At 46.7% G+C, this 21,384-nt stretch overlaps 1 protein-coding gene across 1 annotated transcript in view; it reads right to left on the bottom strand.

Moving 5' to 3' along the window:
- LOC147662030 (RNA-binding protein 33-like) overlaps positions 1–14,254 on the bottom strand; it is a 123,537-nt gene extending 109,283 nt beyond the window's left edge. The window contains exon 1 of the mRNA XM_086951171.1: positions 14,074–14,254. Within this exon, the coding sequence (XP_086807297.1) occupies positions 14,074–14,092 (19 nt within the window). The 5' untranslated portion in view covers positions 14,093–14,254. The remainder of the gene's footprint in view (positions 1–14,073) is intronic.
- Between the last annotated feature and the right edge of the window lie 7,130 nt (positions 14,255–21,384).

Raw genomic sequence — 21,384 nt, 5'->3', positions numbered from 1 at the left:
CTAGTCCTCGTCGTCTAATTCGAGCCCATCTGCCGTCCAGGAGGCACGAAGCTTCCCCAGCAGGTCAGCCCTGTTGTTAATAAGTTTCTTATATATTAACGAAATCGTGCTGTCAGGGACGTGGCCATCAAGGATACGATCCTCCAGTGGGGACGACTGAGGAATATCAGTCCCAGGGGGAAAGGCTGAGGATAAGGCATGACGAACCTGCATATACCGAAAATACTCCTCATCATCAAGCTGATATTCCAGTTTTAGGGCTTCGAAGGACTTCACAGTGCCCCTGGCCCAAAGATCCTCCACCTTTCTAATCCCAATCATATCCCACCGGTCGAACCCTTTCGTCCGCCAAAGGTTGCCCAGTCGATCGGAGTCATACAGTGAAGTCATACGCGTCAATTTGCCACTCCAGCCCGTAGCCACAGTCGCATCCTTCCAGGCACGCACCGCACACTTCGTAGGACCAGTAAGAAGACGGACTGGTGACTTCGAGTACAAAGCCCTATTGAAGTTGCCACCGGGTAGTAGGAATTTGTCCAGGGCAAAAGCAGGAGCGGATTCCGATGAATATGTGACGTGGTTAATTGCGCTTAAGTGCGAGGCCCAGTAATATCGTTTGATATCTGGTAAAGCGATACCGCCGTCGTACCAGGGGAGTGTGAGTTAAGACAATGCGATACGGCACGTCCGTCCCAAATCAACTGCCGCTGTAGGCTTTCGATCTCACAGAAATAGCGAGCGGGGACCGGGTCGAAGAAATTCTGCAACGCATAGAGAAATCTAGGGAGCGATATCATTTTGAAAAGTGCCGCTCGCCCCAGCGGGGACAAGGGCAATTCACGCCACCGCCTCACATCCTGCTTAAGGCGACGGAGGGGAGCATAAAGATTCTGATCATATCGCACCGCGGAAACCGTGGAGACATAGACCCCCAAATATTTGAAACCATCGTCCGCCACCTGAATTGGAAACCTACGGGGCAGCGGCGGCAACACCCCCGCTGTGACATAAACACAGGACATGGTCCAATTGATAACCAATCCGGAGTTCTTACCAAAGGATGTGAGAACGTCAAAGAGCACGTTCAAGGACTTTTGGGGGGGGGGAAGTCAAATAAAGGAGGATGTCGTCGGCGTAGAGTGAGACGCGATCTTCCAAATCCGGCGCCCACCGGATCCCTTTAATCGAGGGTTCCCACCGGAGCCATGCCGCAAGGGGCTCAAGCGCCAGCGCAAACAGAAGTGGGGAAAGCGGACACCCCTGACGGGTGCCGCGTCCCAATGGAAATGGGTCAGAGCTTCTGCCATTCACCACAACTTGAGCCAGTGGTTGCTCATACAGGAGCCTCACCCACGCGATGAAGTTAGGGTCACAGCCAAATTTGGAAAGGGCCGCCCACAGATAAGGCCATTCAATGGTGTCAAAAGCCATTGTAGCGTCCAGGGAGGCCACCACCGCTGGCTCAGCGAGAGTTGAAGCTCTCGCAAGAACACCATGGAGTCTACGCAGGTTAAGGGCCGTGTTCTGATGGGGTATGAAGCCGGATTGGTCCGGATGAATCAGGTCACAGATCACCGTCAACAACCGATTGGCCAGGACCTTAGCAAGGATTTTGGGTTCCGCGTTCAGCAAGGAAATGGGGCGGTAGGAGGTACAGCGATCACGAGGCTTGCCATCCTTATAAACGACCACTATGGTGGCCAGGCGCTGTTCAAGTGGAAGGACTCCGGCCTCAAATGCGTCCAGAAACATGGTCCGCAGATGGGCGGCCATTTTGTCTGGACGAAGTTTGTAGAGCTCGATAGGCAAACCATTAGGCCCCATCGCCTTATCCGAGCGCAAGGATCTGATGGCGAGGGCAATCTCGTCCACCGTAACGGGAGCCTCCAGAGCCAGACCCTCCTCCTCCGAGACACAAGGAAGAGCAATATCGCGCAACAGTAAACGGGAATCGGCCTCATCTCGATCACTCACTGGGATATAAACCTTTCGAAAATGGTCCACAAAACAGTCAACAATCTCACCGGGGTCAGATACACATTCACCAGACTCACGGGTAATGACGGGCACCACACGATTCAGTCTTTCAGCCTTATCCAGCCACGCAAGGAGTTTGCTAGCCTTGTCACCCACATCATACAAACGGCCCAGCTGATTTGCACGCATCAACTTAGCAGCATCAGTCACACAAGCTTTGTAATCCGCCTGCTTCAATTCCAGAGTGTGTAGAAGCGCAGGCGTGTCATCCCCACCCAGCTCACTTTCAAGTGCAGTAATTTCGGTCTCAAGGGCCAGCACAGCCTCCCTCCTAGTTTTCCGTTCAGCTGCAATAAGAGACAGTGCGGATCCCCGTATGACCGTTTTAAAGGCCTCCCAGAGAACCGTAGGGGAGGTTACCGAACCCACATTCTCATCGAAATAACAATCAATAGCCTTCACCAAATCTGAGCGGAGCCGGGGGTTCCGAAAGTGCCAGGGCGGGACAGGGGGAACTCTGTTACCAGGAAGACCACCCACAGAGACCTCAATCAGCAAAGGGGAATGGTCTGAAATACCCCGGGGGAGATGACGAACTTCCCGCACCAAGGATAGGGTAGAGGTCAGCATGAAAAAGTAGTTTATCCTCGAGAGGCTGCCATGTGCACCAGAGTGGAAAGTATACTGTGTCTGGGTGGGGTGCAGCGCACGCCAAACATCCACCAGACCAAAAGTTTCGGCCATGTCAGTGAGCCACATCTGGGACTGCGGCAGGACTCTAGGGGGCAGTCGATCACAATCGCCAGACATCACAGAGTTAAAATCCCCACCCATGATCAGTAGACCATCGGGGAGACCAAGAAGAGTCTTGCCAAGATCTGCATATGTGGTTGCCTGCAGCCCCGGGGGAATATACACAGCGACTATCACAATTAGCTTCCCTTCCCATCTCCCCGAGACAGCAGCATAGCGTCCCCGATCATCAAGGGTGACATCATCAATCTCAAGGGCCAAGGAGGATTTAACCATTAAACCCACTCCCCGGGAGCCAGACGTGAAACCAGCATGGGCGACCAACCGATAGCCCCGACGGTCAAGAGCTTTACAGGCATTACCGATCAAATGGGTTTCTTGAAGTAGCACAACATCAGGGGCATGACGCCTTATGAATTGTAACACAATGCCCCGTTTAATTCTGTCACCCAAACCATTGACGTTCCAAGAAAGAACCTTCATCTCACCCCCCCCCCATCCCAAGAAGAACAACCCAACCCCCTCCCGGAACCACAGGTCAAGGATGTACGCAATCAGTAATGTACCATGAAAAAGGAGGAACAAGAAACACACAACACAACCAAGTCCCCACCAACCACCCCCCAACCAGGAACCCGTTACAACGCCCCCCACCCTGCACCCCTGCTGACTAAAGAGCCACCCCAAACTGCAGTGTGCCTGTCGCCCCATCTGATCTACACAAAGAAACCCCCGAGGAGGAAGGGAGTAACCACCCCAACCCGCCCTACCACGGGCATAATCATAAAGCATACGATATAAGTTACTCTGTAGAGTTCACAGTCCAAAGCCGGACCTCAGGGGCCCCAATTCAATCCTGGGTCGTTGCAACGCCGTCCGCGCCTCCGGGGCCTCCGCTCTCGGTGTCATCTTTTGGCAGGGAGTCCAACCAGTCACTGGCACTATCTGGTCGATCGAAGAAGTAGGCACGTTCCCTGTATTCAATCCGCAGTCGAGCAGGAAACAACATTGCATATTTGAGTCCCAAATCCCTCAGGCGACGCTTTACTCCAAGAAATCCAGAACGTTGCCGTTGCACTTGAGGAGTGAAGTCAGGATAAATCGAGACAGAGTTATTATCGAACTTCAACGGGCCATGCTTGCGGGCGGCCTGAAGGATGGCGTCTCTGTCCCGAAAGTGAAACAGCCTAGCAATGATAGGCCTCGGGGGACCCCCCGGCTTTACCTGTCCACCCGGGAAGCGATAAGCACGCTCGACCGCAAAAACCTTGCTGAGGCCTGCGGGAGCGAGTTTAGCGACAATTAGCTCCTCAACCAGTAGATCGATCGAGGCAGCACCATTGTCCTCCGGCACTCCGACTAGGCGAATGTTGTTCCGCCGGGCACTATTGTCGTAGTCCTCCATGCGTTTAAACAACAGGTCTTGCGAGGAACGTAAATTCCCAATCTCCGACTGCGCTTCCGCCATGTCCGTCACCAAACTCAATGCCTTCAGGTCCAACGCCTTGACCCTCTCGTTTGTCTTGGCCAGGTCGGCACGAATAAGAGTAACATCAACCGCCACCGTGTCAATCTTCGACACGATGGCCTCATACTGTTGACTCATATCGGCCTTGAGTCCCGCAATGGCGGTCAGTAGGTCCTGAAGGGACATTTCCAAGGAAGTCGCCATGTCCGTCTTAGGGTCTTCCAAGCCACGGCTGACCGCACTGGGGGAACCTCTCGGCTGCGTATAGCGTTCGATCATGTTGGACTGGACCGACCTCCCACGGGTATTGGTCTTCCTGCTCTTCTCCATCTCGGGTTTCGTCGCCATGTTAAATTCAGCACCCCACAGGGACAACCCGGGTGCAGATGAATGTCGACAAGTCTCGATCCCAAAAGTCTGGGTTTTGCAAGAAATTGTCGCGGGCCACACAGCCGGCACCGCGAAAAAGGTGTTGCCAGTGAAAGCAGCAGACCAGGATGAGGTAGCAGGTCACAGGAAGTCAGGACACAAGAGGGCTAGAAACCGAAAGTGAAAGTGGCACACCATCGGTGAAGCAAATGCCAGGCAGCCGTTGTTGTTGCATTACTGCTCGGCCATCCAAAGCAACAGAGACCCCGGTTCCGTCCGGGGTTAGGCCAGGAAGTTAGAGACGATGTAAAAATGGTCCCCGAAGTCCGATCTCAGCCCAAAAAAGATCGACAGTGTCAGTGAGAGTAGCACTTCAAAAGCCCGTCGAAGTGACCAGGATAGCTGAAGGATAAATCAAGAAGGGCGGCGCGGGTCACAGGAGCTCTCTGCTCACGCGACCATCTTGGATGCCTGCGTAGCTCCTCCTCTCAATAGTGCAATCTTGATACTTCAACCGCTTGGACCATTAGTTTTCTGTGTTTGATGTTTAGAAGGGGTCTGATGAATTAAATACAACACAGTTTGTTCATTTGAAGGTTGCTTGGATTTGAGCACTGAAATGTAGTTGTGCATCGCATCGAACAGCACTCCAAAGTTGCTCACCACGTCTACTCAAGTGAAGGGGATCATAAGCTATTAAGAGGATTTACATTGTTACTACTAATATATAAAGTATTTCGGTCCCATCACTGCTTAGGCATAGGTGATTGGAAGTCATCCAATGTTTAACAGGGAGAAGGCATTCTTTGAGTGCTTTAGTGCTGGAACGGTTGCGTAGGTCCACTAGGACTTGTGCGTCATCTGTGTATAACTGGCATGCGAGGCCTTTCATAATGTCAGGCTATGTCTTCTGACAAATTGGAGAAAGGTTTTGGTATTGTGTAGGTAGCAACAGAACTAGAAAAAGGAAATATGAGAAGAAAGGAAACAAACATATGCAATGATCAAGACAGGAACAAGGGGATATCAATGAATCCACTAGGTAGTAATATTAACCCCTTCGAAGCTAATGACGAGCTGGGCTCGTCATGGCGCTTACCTGCCGTGCGCGGATGACAAGGCCAGCTCGTCATGATTTATGGGATTTTTGTTTTTTTAGCGCAGGACGGGAAAACGCCTAGCAGCCATGTGGTTAACAACCTCTCCCTCGGTTCCCAAAAATTAAGTAGTAAGCATTAGCCAACCCAATAGGTCTTGCTGATTTCTATGCTGAAGTGTTTTTTTCTTTCATAGGTGCATTCTGTTGCTGGAAGCAGAATACATCTGGGGCAACAAAGGCCAGCCTTGGATGGATCATATAATATACAGGGGAAGATACATTGATGATTGTTTACTGATCTGGTCTGGTACCCAAGAAGCCCAAAAAGACTTCTGTAACCAATGAAATGGACATGAAATTTACAAGTCACATCAGCACCTCCAGGGTCTCTTTTCTGGATGTAGAACTGTACATCAAAAACAACACCCTCCACAGCCGCATGTACCGCAAAGAAACAGCCTGCAATGCGGTTTTGCACACTGAGAGTTCACATCCAAGTCATCAAATCAACACGATCCCATATGGAGAATTTGATCGTGCCAGGAGAAATTGCAGTGACAATGATGAATTTGATCTCTGCATACAGGACATGACCAAGCGCTTCAACAAGAGGGGGGTACAAACCACAGGTACTGAGAAAGGCTAAAAACAGAATCAAACAAATTGATAAAAGGAGCTACATTAGCGATCAAACAAACCAGGACAGAAGCTCACCAACCAGTGAGGTTGATCATGGACTACACCGAAATAAGCACCGTAGTAAAAAAAAGCATGAACAAACACTGGGGTATTCTATTGGCGGACAAATCCTTGGAGCATGCCATCACCAGCAGACCACAGATAACTTACAGACGAGGAAAGAACCTCAGAAACAGACTTTGTCCCACTGTTCCAAGAGGAACCAGGAACACTTTGTGGATAACAGAAAAATGTAAGGGTTTCTACAGATGTGGTAACTGTAGTATGTGCATTAGGGCCAAACACGGCACCAAGTCCTTTAAGGGTTTTCTCAAACAACAATACACCATCAACACTAACATTAACTGTAACACCAGATACGCAGTGTACATCATCGAATGCACATGCCACAGCATGTATGTTGGAAGTTCCATCAGGCCCGTAAGAGAACGAATCAGAGAACATGCACGGGCCATACTACAACAGGACGCACGATACCCAATGGCCACTCACATGGCCACCTGTCCCTCACAAGGAACTACTACGAATTTCTGTTTTTACGGAATAGATGTGACAGAGGCCAATGTGAGAGGCGGAAACAGAACTGAGACTAAGACGCCAGGAAGCCATTTGGATCATGCGCTTGCATACAATAAAACACGGCCAAAATACGGACAATGAGCTTCATTACTTTTTAGGTTCATAATCTACAAGACCCAGAACCAGGGGGCGTATGATCCATACATCTCAGAGACTTGCTATGAATCATTATCGACCAAAGTTTCTAAATTGAACAGCATTTCGTTTGTCATACATAGACGGTTTGTGTCACTACGTAGCATCCACTTTGTTCTATCTATTGTTGTCTTGTTTAGTTTTTTATGACAATATGTGCCATAATCTTTTCCTTTCTCCCCTCTGTGTACTATTGCTTTCCCTACCTCGTCTTCCTTTCACCCACTTTTTGCTCCAACTCCGCCCTTATTTTGGTAACTCCGATCCTTATTACCATCTTCCCCAGACACTCATTCCCCACTACCGAATATCTGAATCACTCGTCCTTAGTCCGTTTTTTAGTTCCAATTTTCCATTCTACAGTCCACTAGTTCCCTCCCCGATTGTTTCCAGATGATCTAGTCTTCCTTTCAGCGCCGCGCGCCACTCTATAAATATTACGCACTTCCTGTGCGACAGGGTCTTCTCCGCACCCGGCGAAAACCGCTACCGACGATACCCTGATCTCCTGCGAACCAAGGTAAGACCTCGCCGGTTACCGCCTTGCCGGACACAAAGCTCAGTTGAACCCCTACTGTTTTTAATTACGGCCCCACTGACACCAAGTATGCCTTATTTTTTCAACTACCTATAGTTCTAAAAACACCGCTGCCACCAGATACGGACTTTACCCACCGCCTGCACAGCTTTGGATTATTTCGGAAATCTTGGTCTTTACACATAACACGCACCTCTGAGTGCGTTCCTTTGCTGTGACAAACCCGACCAGGGCCTGGTTGGAATTATCACCGGTCCCCCGGTGAGTCATCTCTATATTCTGACAGCTGCCGTTGTCTATGTCTTCCCGACATTTACGATCTCTACTCGCAAGATCTCTCATGTATCCACAACAACTTATATTCATCCCCTTCTCTCCCTTCTCTTTTATACAGATCCCTCCCTTCACGACCCGTCAACAGGTATTTTCCTCCTTTCTTATTTCTGCTAGCATCCTGTCAGAATCGCACTTCCCCTTTCTTTTCTTTTCTACCTCATCTTTATTCTCTTCTCCCAAATCATTTCATTCACGTTGAATTTTATATGGTGAAATGGCCCAGCGTTTGCCTGCCAGTCACTCAGCCCACGCAAGACCAATTTGTGTTATGTGTTAAAATAATATCAGTTAGGATGTTTGCAAGTACCTACTGTTTGCCACTTTAAGATTGTTTCAGGCTCCGCTCCCGATAATAATTATAGCTGACAAAGTGGAGATATTGCTTTTCCTTTTTCCTCTGCAGGTACCTTCCGCTCCAGAAAACAGGAATTGAAAACTTCTACAAATTAACTCACGTTTTTTGTTCTGCTTTGGTTTACCCGTACTGAGTACACGCAATAACAATTGTTGTTCAAATGGGACTACAATCCCAGTTAGGCTGTTGCCAGTACCCACTGTTTTGCCACTTAAAGATTGTTTCTGGCTTCGAACACAATACTAACTATAGCCACCGCTGGTTACTGATACATGTGGAGTCTATATTTCTCCTTTTCCCTCTGCAGATTCCTCCCGCTCCAGAAAACAGGCAATGACAACCTCAAAAGATTATCTTATGACTTTGATTTCTTTCTTTTTTGTTTTCCGTATCCAGTTTGCTTTCCTCTCTAGGTAGCTATGTTCACCGGACTAGCATGACAGTCAATAGAAACTGTTATACTTGATGTTCTCAAATCTATTTTTTAAAAGAATCTTTTTTCTATTTTCTCTGGAATATTCACTTTTCTATTCACTCAGGTGCATGTTTGATGCTGCATTTATATTTGGTCTCATTACAGGTTACAATGACCCTACTTAGGCTCAGATTTTTTCAGTATGAGCCATTCCCTCCATTCTTTTACTCAACATGTTGTTTTCCTCCCTTTGCATATATTACGCATATATACGCAATCAATTGTGTTTTTTTCCTCAATGACTATGTTGCTATTATACCTAAGCTTGATTCCATAACCACTTTGGGATTTCTTTTGCTCTTATCACTCACAGAATGGCACTATCATGTCTCCCCTCACCTCACCTTTTCGGTTCCACACACATGTAGGTTTCCCTCTGACCACTGGCCTATACTTTCCCCTTCTTATATACCGTGTAATGTGTTCTGTCGTGTTTACACGTTATCACCCACCTTCCCTTTTTTATGTCACCCCCAGCCCTGAAGAGTCACTGGTTATCACCCTTCTTGACGAAACACATGTTGGCTGGTTTCATGTTCCAACTATATGCATTCCAATAAAACGACACAATAAGAACACATTTGTGCGACTCCATCCTTGCTACTGGTTTGTGATCAATCATATCACACATACTCGCTGTGTTCGTCGGATATTGCTTACAAAAGGGAAATAGGTTGATAAAAGCTAGGATTTTGCTCAGTCTTTATTTTTTAAGATCAGAATATTAAAAGGCAGATCCAAGGAAACAATGTTGGTGCTGCAAGGAGCATTAAGTATTTTAATAGGTACCAGTGCCCAAAGAGATGGATTTTATGTGTACATACCACTTGTTATAGGTACTGTCTACCTAAATTACTTAACGTTTGTACTGTGCTGTCTGGTAGGCTTGAGTTAGAAATAGTGATAGTGATCAAGGTGGCAGGTAGACAAAGCCAGGTTTCTAGTAAACTATTAAATTCAGACATTCTAATGAAGAAAAAAAAACTCAGCCATTGTCCCTCAATTTTTTTCTTTAGACAATCAACTTTCTAGGTTATTATTTTGAACAAATAATAGTTACCTCCCCGTGCCCATCTAGCGACAAGAAAGGCAAGCTAAAAATCAATCCCATCTTTCTGCTTAACACCTCTAAGGCTTGGGTCAGTATAAATATTGGACAGGGGGGAGGGGTGGAAGCACCCCCCTGAGGCAACAACCACAATCCTTGTCAGGGTGCACCACAAAAGTCACTAAATTAACCTGGGATTAACCCTCTTTTAGCTAGGTACAAAAGCATCCTGGCAGGGAGAAGATGTCAAATAGGAAGGGACTGCAAATAATTTTCAAAACCCCCACCCCAATTTCTAATAATCACACTGTGGATACTGTTACACGTTAGAATGGCCTGCCTGACCAGAATAGTATGTTTGGCAATCATGTATTTGATTGCATTTTTAAAATGGTATAAGAACTTAACTGCAATGTTTAAATACGTCTAGACATATTTAAACACTACCAGTTTAATCAAATAATTGTGAAAAATTTAGTGGGGGGACAATGATTTTTTTTTTCACTTGGGGGATGCGGTCTTAATAACTTTGAAGGCCAGTGGGCTAAACAGATCTGAGTGTGCCGCCAAGCTCCCAAAATGGGAGGTTCATGACACTTTCTTTCAAATATTTAAATGAGGGTAGTTATAAATGACAACTAGACATCTCGGTGCCTTGAGTGTTTCATTTCAATTTGCCATAAACATTCACAAATAGGTGCACCAGAAGCCCTAAGATCAACAAAAAAAACAGTTATATATCAAGTGATCTAAGAAACCATAAATAAGACACCTTTTCGAAATTCCGGAAAACCATTAAGCACTGTACAGTCTGTTAAGTGGGCTTAATCAACTTCTGAAACGGACCTCACTATCTAACACCAAAAAGCCCTTTTTGAACAAACTCTGCGCTCTACCAAATACATCTTTAATACAACATATATCCTTGCTTTTAGACCAGACGCAGCAAATTATCCTAATCTTTTACCATTTTTTTGGAATTGCTCACATTATTTCTCGTCATAAACCACAGAGGTAATCCCATCCTATGTACTGGTAATGCATGGCTAATCAAAACATGGCAAACTGTGACTAGATGAGAAAACACCAATAGTTTTTCCCCAACTATCCAGACGCATCTTATACCCGCCCACCCCCGTTCTTGACTAAGCCCTGCTAAGATTGAGCTCCACCAGTCCTTCATGAACAATAGTGTGGCCCTGCTTAGGCAGTAGCCTGCTGCCCTGCTCAAAGACGCACATGGAGAAGTATGTGTGCCTCAACTGTGTTGCATTGGGTTTGATCAATGTCCATGACGTTCATCCCTGGACGTCATGAACAATGTCATTGAATTTGAATGTTATGGAGTTCTGTTCATAGCAGTTATTTGTTTGTCATTATATGCTGTGTCCCCAAGCGTTCTTGCGGCGTTGGCTTGTGGTCCTGTAACTTTATTACATTAAAGTTATATTATTTTAAACACATCTTCACCTCAACGATTTTGGCGACGGGGATGGGATGTTGAAAGGTTGAGATCTTACCTGTGGGGCAAAAGATGTGAGCTTGTGACTGATCACAAACCATTACTTTATATGTTTGATGGTTGTGGCTGGGGATCAAACACAGCTTCTTGTCAGGCGGCAAATGTTTATACCACCTTTCGCCTTGAAGAAAAAAAAAGTGAAATTAGCTCATCAAGGACACCCTGGAGCAACAGCTACCAAGAGGATGCCAAAAGAGCACTATTGGTGGCCTGGAATGGACACGAATGTAGATGATTTCATCGACATGTGTGTGGCATGGGTGAGATCTGATAAACACTGGAAGGTCAGTAAGGAACATATGCATCTGGTTAAAAATCCAGATGGACCTTGGAAAAAACTGGGTTTAGATTTTGCTGGACCTTTCAATGGTTTGAAGGAAGAAATGCGTTCTCATGGTTCTCACCGATTACTCAAAATGGATACATTAGGAAGTTTCGTTCTTGTATTATTACAGAGTTTGTGGTCGATTTTTTTAGTCATGTTTTTGCCTTTGAGGGTTATCCTAATATTGTGTCTGACAATGGCACCCAACTCCCCTCAAAGAAAATGTTGGAGTATCTGAACAACTTGGGGGTCAAACAGGAGTAGACACCATTGTATAGTCCCTCTTCCAACAGCCTTGTTGAGAGAGTCAACAGGTTTATGAAAGCTGGACAAGAACAGTTGTTCAGTAACATGGAAGACTTTGACAATGATCTCGATGTGCACAATTTTATGAAAATACTGGATGAGGATGTGTGTCTTTATGGGGGATTTGTTTAACAATCATCATTGCAGTGTTAATTCAGAAGTTAATAACTCTGTTGCAGTGCAGGAGTCTCCCAGAATTGAAATTGATGAAAGATGTAGTTCTTCTGGTGGTGATTCATTGGATTTACAAAACAATGTAGAGCTAAGCAACAAAAGGAAAGTTGTTTTATCTGCCAAGATGAACGATTACATATTGTATTGATTTTCATTTTCTTTCTTTCTCTCCTTTTTGTTCACAATGTTTTGCTATGTTATAATTGGATTGTAGTTTTACCTGCTTAGTTTAATGAGCACTTATTGTATTGTTCTTTTTTCTTTTCGCAAAATGGGGAGGTGTTGCATTGGGTTTGATCAATGTCCATTGTTCATGATGTTCATCCCTGGACGTCATGAACAATGTAATTGATTTTGAATGTTATGGAGTTCTGTCCATAGCAGTTATTGTTTTGTCATTATATGCGGTATCTCCCTGCTAGTAACACCGTTCTGGCGGGGTTGGCTTGTGGTCCTGTAACTTTATTACATTCAAGTCATATTCTTTTAAATACATCTTCGCTTGGAGGATGCTTCATCTCAACAAACGGGAGCTACAGTAAAGTAAGTGGGTTTACTCATACAGATGGAGGTGGCAAAGCCCAACAAGCAGAGCATAAATACTTATTTTGGAAGACACTCTCAGTCTCCTGAGGCAAGCTAAACGGTTCTCCTAGCACAGTACATAAATAAGCCCCTTGACACCACACGAACCAAAGCAGGTGCTGATCCACCTCTCCTTGTAATCAGAGAACAAAATAACCAGGATAAACATGTAACTAGTGATCGACTCAGCTCACAACAGTTAGATAACCCATTGTATTTTTTTTGCGTAATCCATTCTTTTTTGCCAAAATCGATGCTTTAAACGGGCAGGTACTACCTGCTAAAGAGTATCTCCACTTCAATTTAAAAGGGGTAGTACCTGCATTTCGCAGCACAGTAGCCATACATGTAATGGGAGTACGGCACTTCTCAGAAGCAAACAGGTACTTGTTGTATCTTGATTTACTTATTTAGCACTGTTCCTTTAACCTGTGCATTCTCTTGGTGTTCTTTCTCCTTGCTTTGTGAAGGCAGTTGCCTGCTAGCCTGGAGAGGGACACCAGTTGTATTCTGCAGCTTGTCATTAAATATACTTCTGTTTTATAAGTTTATTGTGGACATCCAATCTTTTCCACTACAACGGTACTCTAAAACGTAAGTATCGTCTCGTCACTATTTCCATTTAAAGCACGGAGTTACCGTTTGAATCCATCGTTTAAAGAGTGGACATGATCAAGTTCACAACTGCATTAGTGTCAGTATAGCCTTACCTCTTGTATTGTAATGTTTAATGATTAAACAAGGAGACGCATGTATACCGAAGAGTTCAGTTTATTCACAACCAAAACTGCTTAAACCACGCACTGAACTTAAAGCATCAACAACAGTCAATTCATTTTGCTGATAGTACTTGTCAAAGTCATGCCTTACTGTGCTCATATTATATAGCCTACCACATGAAGTAATATTGTATACCTTAGATCACGTCTTGTACAGCATAGTGTCGCTCCCCAAACCCCATTCATTATCATTGCATGAGCCAAACAATTCTCCCCTGATCAATTACCTATACTAATAGTGTACTGCTGAGCCGAATTTGGTTTTATTTACAGTACATGCCTGATCGCACACCGGCGCAATGTCAGTGCTTTGTTGAGCCCACCCTTAGTACTGACAGTACATGACAGCTGCAGATACCGTGAGGGTCTGTATGATCCCATCCCCATTTTCAGCATGCCAAGGTATGAACGACTCCTATGCGAACACAGCATAACAAGTAAGCCCCCTGTACATGCACAAGCCCCATTTACGTGCATTAGCCCCCACAACTTGGGCCTGCTTCTGGCCGTCCCCTCTTGCCACACTCAAGCGGTAAAATCCTCTTGCCTACCTCCAAGAGCGGCGGCCATGGCGCCAGGCAGAGCTAACACTCGGCAGAGCCGAGGTTCCCTCTACACACAGGACTCGCTCCTTCTTCTGACCCCCAGGGGGCCGCGGCGCTCCAGGCCCTCAGTCTCCGCACCAGCAAAACAAAACCCCCACAACATGGCCACCGGTCCTCCTTCCGGTGCATGCTGGGAGCGGAGGAGACTACGGTCGGGCGGAGGCAGAGAGGTTGGGTTAGAGCAGTGTGTCTTACCAACATCAAAGAAGGACTAGCGTGCATTTTATCCTTGCTAATGAGACGGCCACCTTGAAAAGAAACACTATTCGCTCAATACATTAGTATTATGGGTGAAATAGAAGAACTTAAAGCGAATCGACATCAAATCATACATATTTATAGTAAATGGGGATTTTTTAAACAGAATCGTTAGTACAAAATAACCAACCGTTACTCTAGAGAATGCTAATTTATTGAGCATATTTTGCTTTCTTCTAAAGTTCTTCTCTTTAAATGAAATGCGAACACTTAGGGTATTTGGAAAATACTGATTGTTCCCGATGCAACGTTGCAGCGCAGCTGCGAATGAACTGTGGGTGCGCATGAGCTTCCTGTCTGAATTCCAGTGTGTCGAAATGTATAGCCAGTAGGGACCTCCTGATTCGTGGAAAATAAGCACGGGAGCAGTGACCGCCGTCAACATTTGACAGCTGCTGCTAGGCAACCCGACCGGGAACATCAATGCAAATCTTCAGATGAACGTGGTACGGACCTGACAGTCCTACTACTAAAATGTTACACCTCAAAAATACGCCCAACAATTGGATGGGTCGGGGACGGTGTTAACCTCAATTAAAAATTTGCAAACATTCGTGACAAGAATTTTCAATTCTATTAAGGACTAGGAGGCGAGGATTATGCTTAGTCTCATTTCTTTACTGACACATAGCAGCCAATCACATTACAGTAAAGAAAAAAACAGAAATAGGGCAACCATAGAGTACACCCCTAGTATATAAACAGTCTCAGAGGTAACCACTTCCTCTTTCTTTGTCCAAAATCCAATATGAAGAACCAAGCAACATCAGAAAAACCAAGGAGAACATCATCCAAAAGGACCAAAATCCGAAGGAGGAGGCGGAGGAACTTCCAAAATCCATAGGAACAGGAGCAGGCCAACGAGGAGTAGAAACTCGCAGCAGAACTTCCACAAGGACGGAGCCGGAGGAACCTCACTTGGGATCAGAGCCTGAAAAGAGACACAAAGCCGTAATACACATCCTGTGTAATCATGAGCAAATAAGGGTGGGTAGAGAAAAAATCAAAGCATTCATCACATATCATCATGAAAGATTTTTGAAGTATTGCATAGTAACAATCTAATCGATACATGCATAGACAACGGGTGGGATAATCCTCGCCTCCTAGTCCTTAATAGAATTGAAAATTCTTGTCACGAATGTTTGCAAATTTTTAATTCTATGTCAGGACAGGAGGCTCCGATTATGCTTGTTTAAAGCTGATCCACCACTACAGAAGCCACACTATCGATAGGTTTAAAATAAAAAGTCTTAAACACAGAAGCAGATGACCAATCTGCAGCCCTCATTATATCAAACAGAGTAACACCCATGGAATAGGCTTTGGACGCCATCGCTCCCCGTGCAGAGTGTGCGCCAAAAACAGAAACATCAATACCAGCTTCAGACATAAGACCCCGCACCCAGCGCGCCAAGGTAGCTGGAGAGACAGGGCGGAAAGGCTTTTGCAATGCAATAAAAAGTGGACCCTGCATGTCAGAGCGCAAAGAAGCGGTACTCACCTCATAATCCTTCAGGCATCGAACCACACAGAGGTTGGGATGAGAAGGAAAAGAAGGATAAGAAATAGAAGGCGTATTAGATTTGGTACGTCTGGAGAGACGAAAGGAAACTCCTTCAGGAGTAAAACTGCGACCCGCCAGGTCCAAAGCGTGTACGTCCGACACGCGCTTGCAGGAGACCAAACATAACAACATAGTTAGTTTTGCAGATAGTTGTTTGCGAGATAAGGACGCATTGGGAGGCCAGGCCTCCAAAAATCTGAGTACAACCGACACATCCCACAAGGTAACATACTTAGGAGTGGGAGGTTTCGCGAAACGAACTCCCTTAAGTAACCTGGAAACAAAAGGATGTTCACCTGCAGGTTTCCCATCTATGTGGGCATGACCCGCCGAAATAGCCGATCGAAAACCGTTGATAGTTGAATAAGCCAGACCAGAGGTGGCTAAGGAGGCCAAGAAATTAACAATCATGCTGATATCTGCTGAAACGGGATCAACTTGTTGTTGTGAACACCAATCACACCAACGCTTCCAAGACCCCTTATACCGTTTGTGAGTATTGGGAGCCCATGCTTCACTAAGGAGCTTGGAAGCGTCGCTTGAAAGGCCTGGGAGCGACCTGCGATCCCCGAGATCCTCCACGCGAGGAGGGGGAGGGAGCCTGAGAGGATCAGGGGATGAGGATCTCCGAGAGGGTCCAACAGGAGATTCCACAATGGGGGAAGGAGAAACGGTGGTGCCGAACACATTTCTAGAAGGACCGGAAACCACGCTTGAGCCCTCCAGAGAGGGGCAATCAGAATCAGATCCGTCTGAAATCGTTTGGAGTAGGCCAATACCCTGGGAATCATTAGAAATGGAGGGAAGGCATAGCAGAGGGTCGATGGCCACTGCTGGAGAAAGGCATCCGTGGCCAGAGCCTGAGGGTCCGGCCTCCAACTGTAAAAATGCGGAAGTTGCGCATTGAGGCGTGAGGCAAAGAGATCTAGTTGGCAAGGACCCCAACGCCGATGGAGAGCACGGAAGACCCGAGGATGCAGCCTCCAATCGCTGTAATCCCGGAGATGCCTGGAGTGCCAGTCCGCTATCTGATTGTGGCATCCCGGAAGGTACTCCGCAATAACAGTGATCTTCTTCTGCAGACAAAAGTGCCAAAAATCTTTGGCGATCTCCGCCAGGATTCTGGACCTGGTCCCGCCCAGTTTGTTTACATAGCGGACTGCCGATATATTGTCCATCCGGAGAAGGACACAACAACTGGTCTGCAGGGGGGAAAAACATTTGATCGCAAAGGAACCCGCCAGAAGTTCCAGACAGTTGATATGAAGCTTCAATTCCTGAGGGGACCAACGACCCCCGGTCGAGACCGAGCCGCACCGGGCTCCCCAGCCCCACCGACTGGCATCGGATTCTATCACCAAATCCGGAGACACACCGAAGAGGGCTCGGCCGTTCCAGGCCTCCATGTGGTCCAACCACCACTGCATCTCCCACCGGACCTCCTCCGTAAGAGGAATCTGATCGGAATATCCGAGACCTTTCCGGAGATGAAGAATTTTCAGGCGCTGCATTGCCCTGTAATGCAGGGGACCCGGAAAAATCGCCTGAATGGATGAAGCCAGCAGACCGACTACACGTGCCAACGACCTCAACGACACAGTCGGTCTGGAAATAACAGACCTCAACTCTCTCTTGATATAACGCATCTTTTGGTTGGGCAAGAGAAGTTGACAAGTTACCGAGTCGATCTGGAAGCCCAGGAAATCGATACGCTGGGCTGGAACCAAAACCGATTTCTGAACATTGATTAGAAACCCCAGAGATTGTAAAAGAGCGATGGACAATTCCAGATGTTGAAGAAGTTTGAGTGGACAATCCGCCATAAGGAGAATATCGTCCAGATAAATAATCAACCTGACACCCAGCGATCGAAGATGTTCCACAACTGGTCTCAACAGCTTCGTGAAGCACCATGGTGCCGACGAAAGACCGAACGGGAGAACCTGATACTCGTACCAGACTCCCTGCCAGAGAAACTGGAGAAACCGGTGATGCGGTTTGTAAATTGGAACCGAGAGATACGCATCTTTGAGGTCCAGCCTGACCATCCAATCCCCTTCTCGAAGGAGATCCCTCAAGAGATGGATGCCCTCCATCTTGAAATGTCGATAGACGACTCCGCCGTTGAAGTCTTTCAGGTTGAGAACAAGGCGAGCACCGCCCCCTTTTTTCTCGACCAGAAAGACAGAACTGGCAAACCCCTTCGGATGACGGGTGGTTGGAATCACCGCTCCCTTTTTGAGAAGAGAGTCTATCTCCTCGGAGAGACAAACCTGATCCTGAAGAGAAAAACGCAGACAAGGAGGGGGACAAGTCTGATGCATCGGGTGATAGAATTCTATTCTGAACCCCTGAACCGTTTGTAGCACCCAAGCATCGCCGGAGAGCATGCGCCAATTCTGCAGGAAAAACTGAATGCGACCCCCCAACATCACATCGCATGCATGAATCAGGCTCACCTGTAGAGTGGGAATCTTGGTATTGTCCCTGATGACCACCGGAACGTCCTTTGCCGTACTGGCCTTTTCCTTTTCTGGAAGGATAAAAGTTGGCTCTCGATGAATAACCAGCGTCGTAGGAGCCTCTGTGCTGAGAGGAATTGCCTCTCTGGGACTGAGTGGCAGAACCACGGCCGAACGAGCGTCCCCTACCTCGTCCGGCCTTTCCAAAAACCGGACGCATGGCTCGCCTCAAGGAGGCCTGCGCCTTGTCGATGCCACTGAAGGTGGATACAAAGCGCGTGAGTTCCTTAAGGAACGGTTGACCAAACAGGAGGCCGTCCGCCTCAGGGCCCGACTCAGAAGTGGCTAATTCAGAGAGTCTAGGGTCAAGCTTTAACAAGATGGACCTGCGACGTTCCGCAGATATTGCACAATTAGCATTACCCAAGGTGCAAATCGCCCGTTGCGCCCATTCGATCATTTCCTTCGGGTTCACAAGGGCAGAAGCTTCCTGTGCTTTGAAACCAAGGTCCAAAATCTTAGTGAGGGGCCCAAGCAGGTCCAACATCTTATCTTGACAAGACCGCCAAGATCTATCCAGGCCCTTTTTCGGGTCCTTGGCATATTTTTTCAAATACGTGACCATCATGGGGTCAACGTCTGGTGTCTCAGCCAAATGGGCAGACAAATCAGGCCTCGGGCACTCTGAGCGCAACCGGGCACGAACTGAAGCCTCAAAAGGTTGGCGGATATGCGCCTCAATGTAGGCAGCTACAGCTGGAGACGGCGCCCATGAGGAAGAGTTCGGATGGATTATGTCTACAGGTTCGAAATTGAGCACCGTAGGACGCTCGGGAGCGTCTACAAAATGCTCCTTACAGACCCGTTTTTTAGGTGGAGGAGAAACATGGTCTGAAGATGCTGAAGATAGCCCATGGTCTGAATCAGCCTCGTGAAGACCAGCAGATGAGGATGGTGCAGCCAAACTTTTAGCCAGGCGCTGAAAGTCAGTCTTGAGAGGGTTAACAGGCGACTTCGCCGTCTTCTTGGAAGCAGGCAACCAGCCTTGCTGTTGGGCATAGAGGTTGAGATGACGCTTCAAAGGAGTAATGGCACGTACTAGTGCTTTGTTAACGGACTGTTGAACACCCTTGTCTAATTGTTCAACCAAGTCCTGTTCCAAGGAGCCTTCCTCCTCATCAGCATAATAATAACAGTCGTCTTCAGCGTCATCAAAATAATCAGCCATTCTACAGCAAAGTAGAGGTAAGTGCCCACAAGACGACTTAAACAATATGGAGTGTTGACAAAAAACACACGTCAAGGGGGAGTGTTGAGACCCCAAAGCAGGCTTGAAAGAAGCAGGAATAAACCTGACTCGAAAAGGTATTAGAATGTGGAGGGAGCCAAAGCCTGCACCAAAGAAAACACTCTAGGCAGAGCCTATGCCACAAAAGCTTCAAAAAACTCCTGCCCCAGCTCTCTGTAAGCCAAAGCGTCACACGGGGTTAAAAGTTCCAGTCAGGCTGTGGGCGCCGACGTCAGAGACGACATTCACTCAACCGGCGTCACTCGAGCCGGAAATCACCAATGCGCATGCGCGACACGGTATGCCTGCTGTAAACAGAAAACGACTCAGAAGCGCTCGCGCTCCCCGCACGAGTCGCTAACCCCTGCTCCCGCTCCACTTCAAGTACAAGACACGGGCAGCAGGCGCCCTGTCATAAGGGAGGCGAACACGCGCTCCCGGTCGAAACTGCAGAAAAAACGGCAACGGACCCTTAAAGAGCAACCGGAGCCTGAGAAACGCCGAAAGACGTGACAAGCAGCGCAATGAAAGCGCGAAGCATACAGCAAGTACGCGCAAGTATAACAAGTAATACAATAACCATGTAAATGCAAGAAAACACAGTTAACAATGAAAAGCACTTAACTGGCTGCGGAGCAGCAAAGAAAGAGGAAGTGGTTACCTCTGAGACTGTTTATATACTAGGGGTGTACTCTATGGTTGCCCTATTTCTGTTTTTTTCTTTACTGTAATGTGATTGGCTGCTATGTGTCAGTAAAGAAATGAGACTAAGCATAATCGGAGCCTCCTGTCCTGACATAGAATTTAATGATGAGGCAATGTGTCTCAGAGCCAAGATACAAATCGTCGACTCAAAAAGAGTTTTCTAGAGTGGAATTTAGGAAATCAATGAGAGTTTATTAAAACAATTCAAAAGGTACTGTTGTGAATTGCTCTTCCGCCGTTCTATAAGTATGTTTTCCCTATTTACTGCTGCGCGTGACATACGTCATCTCCGAATGCTCGGAGATTATATAGTCAGTCAGTCATAAGCTTTTATTCGATATGCAAGATATCTTATAAGCACACGTACAATACAACCATTTACAAATGTACAAAAAGCATCATTTAAGAAGTCAATATTAGAGTTTCATTTAAAAAGGATAAAAGGACAAAAAATGCCCAGAATAATTTAGCTAAAAAAAAGAATTAAACCGCTACTGACAGTCTCTTGCAACGAATAAGCCAAAACTGCTTTAAAAATTTTGCTATTCCACATACAATTGGGGGGGGATGTGTCCGTCATTAAGATGCGCAAAGCTACTAAGTAGCTACGTGTACCCATGTTTCGGCAAAGAGGTTTAAGCCAAAAGCTCCTGGGCTTTGCATAGTCCGGGCATTCAAACAGGATATGCGTGATGGACTCTATCCTACTCGGGCAGCAAGCACAATTGGGGGACGTATGAGCAGCTGAATTCCAGTTTGATACCACAGCCCCAAGCGGAAGTGAACCAACTCTAAATTTAAAATATAGTGCTCGGTCAAAAGGGAGGGTGATGAGGTCCAAATAAGGCTCAAATACCACAACATCTTTTACTAGTAAAAAGGCAGCAGTGGACTTGCAATGGTTCGGGTTAGTAACTAGGTGCTCCGCAGCCCATTTCCAGTAAAGGTTCTTCACAACCTCTTTTGGTGGGGCCGAA

The sequence above is a fragment of the Lissotriton vulgaris genome, unplaced genomic scaffold, assembly GCF_964263255.1.
Source record: "Lissotriton vulgaris unplaced genomic scaffold, aLisVul1.2 SCAFFOLD_1338, whole genome shotgun sequence".
In the NCBI taxonomy this organism is placed as follows: Eukaryota; Metazoa; Chordata; class Amphibia; order Caudata; family Salamandridae; genus Lissotriton; species Lissotriton vulgaris.
The sequence above is the reverse complement of the archived record's forward strand: the minus strand, read 5'-3'. Positions and strand labels throughout refer to the sequence as shown.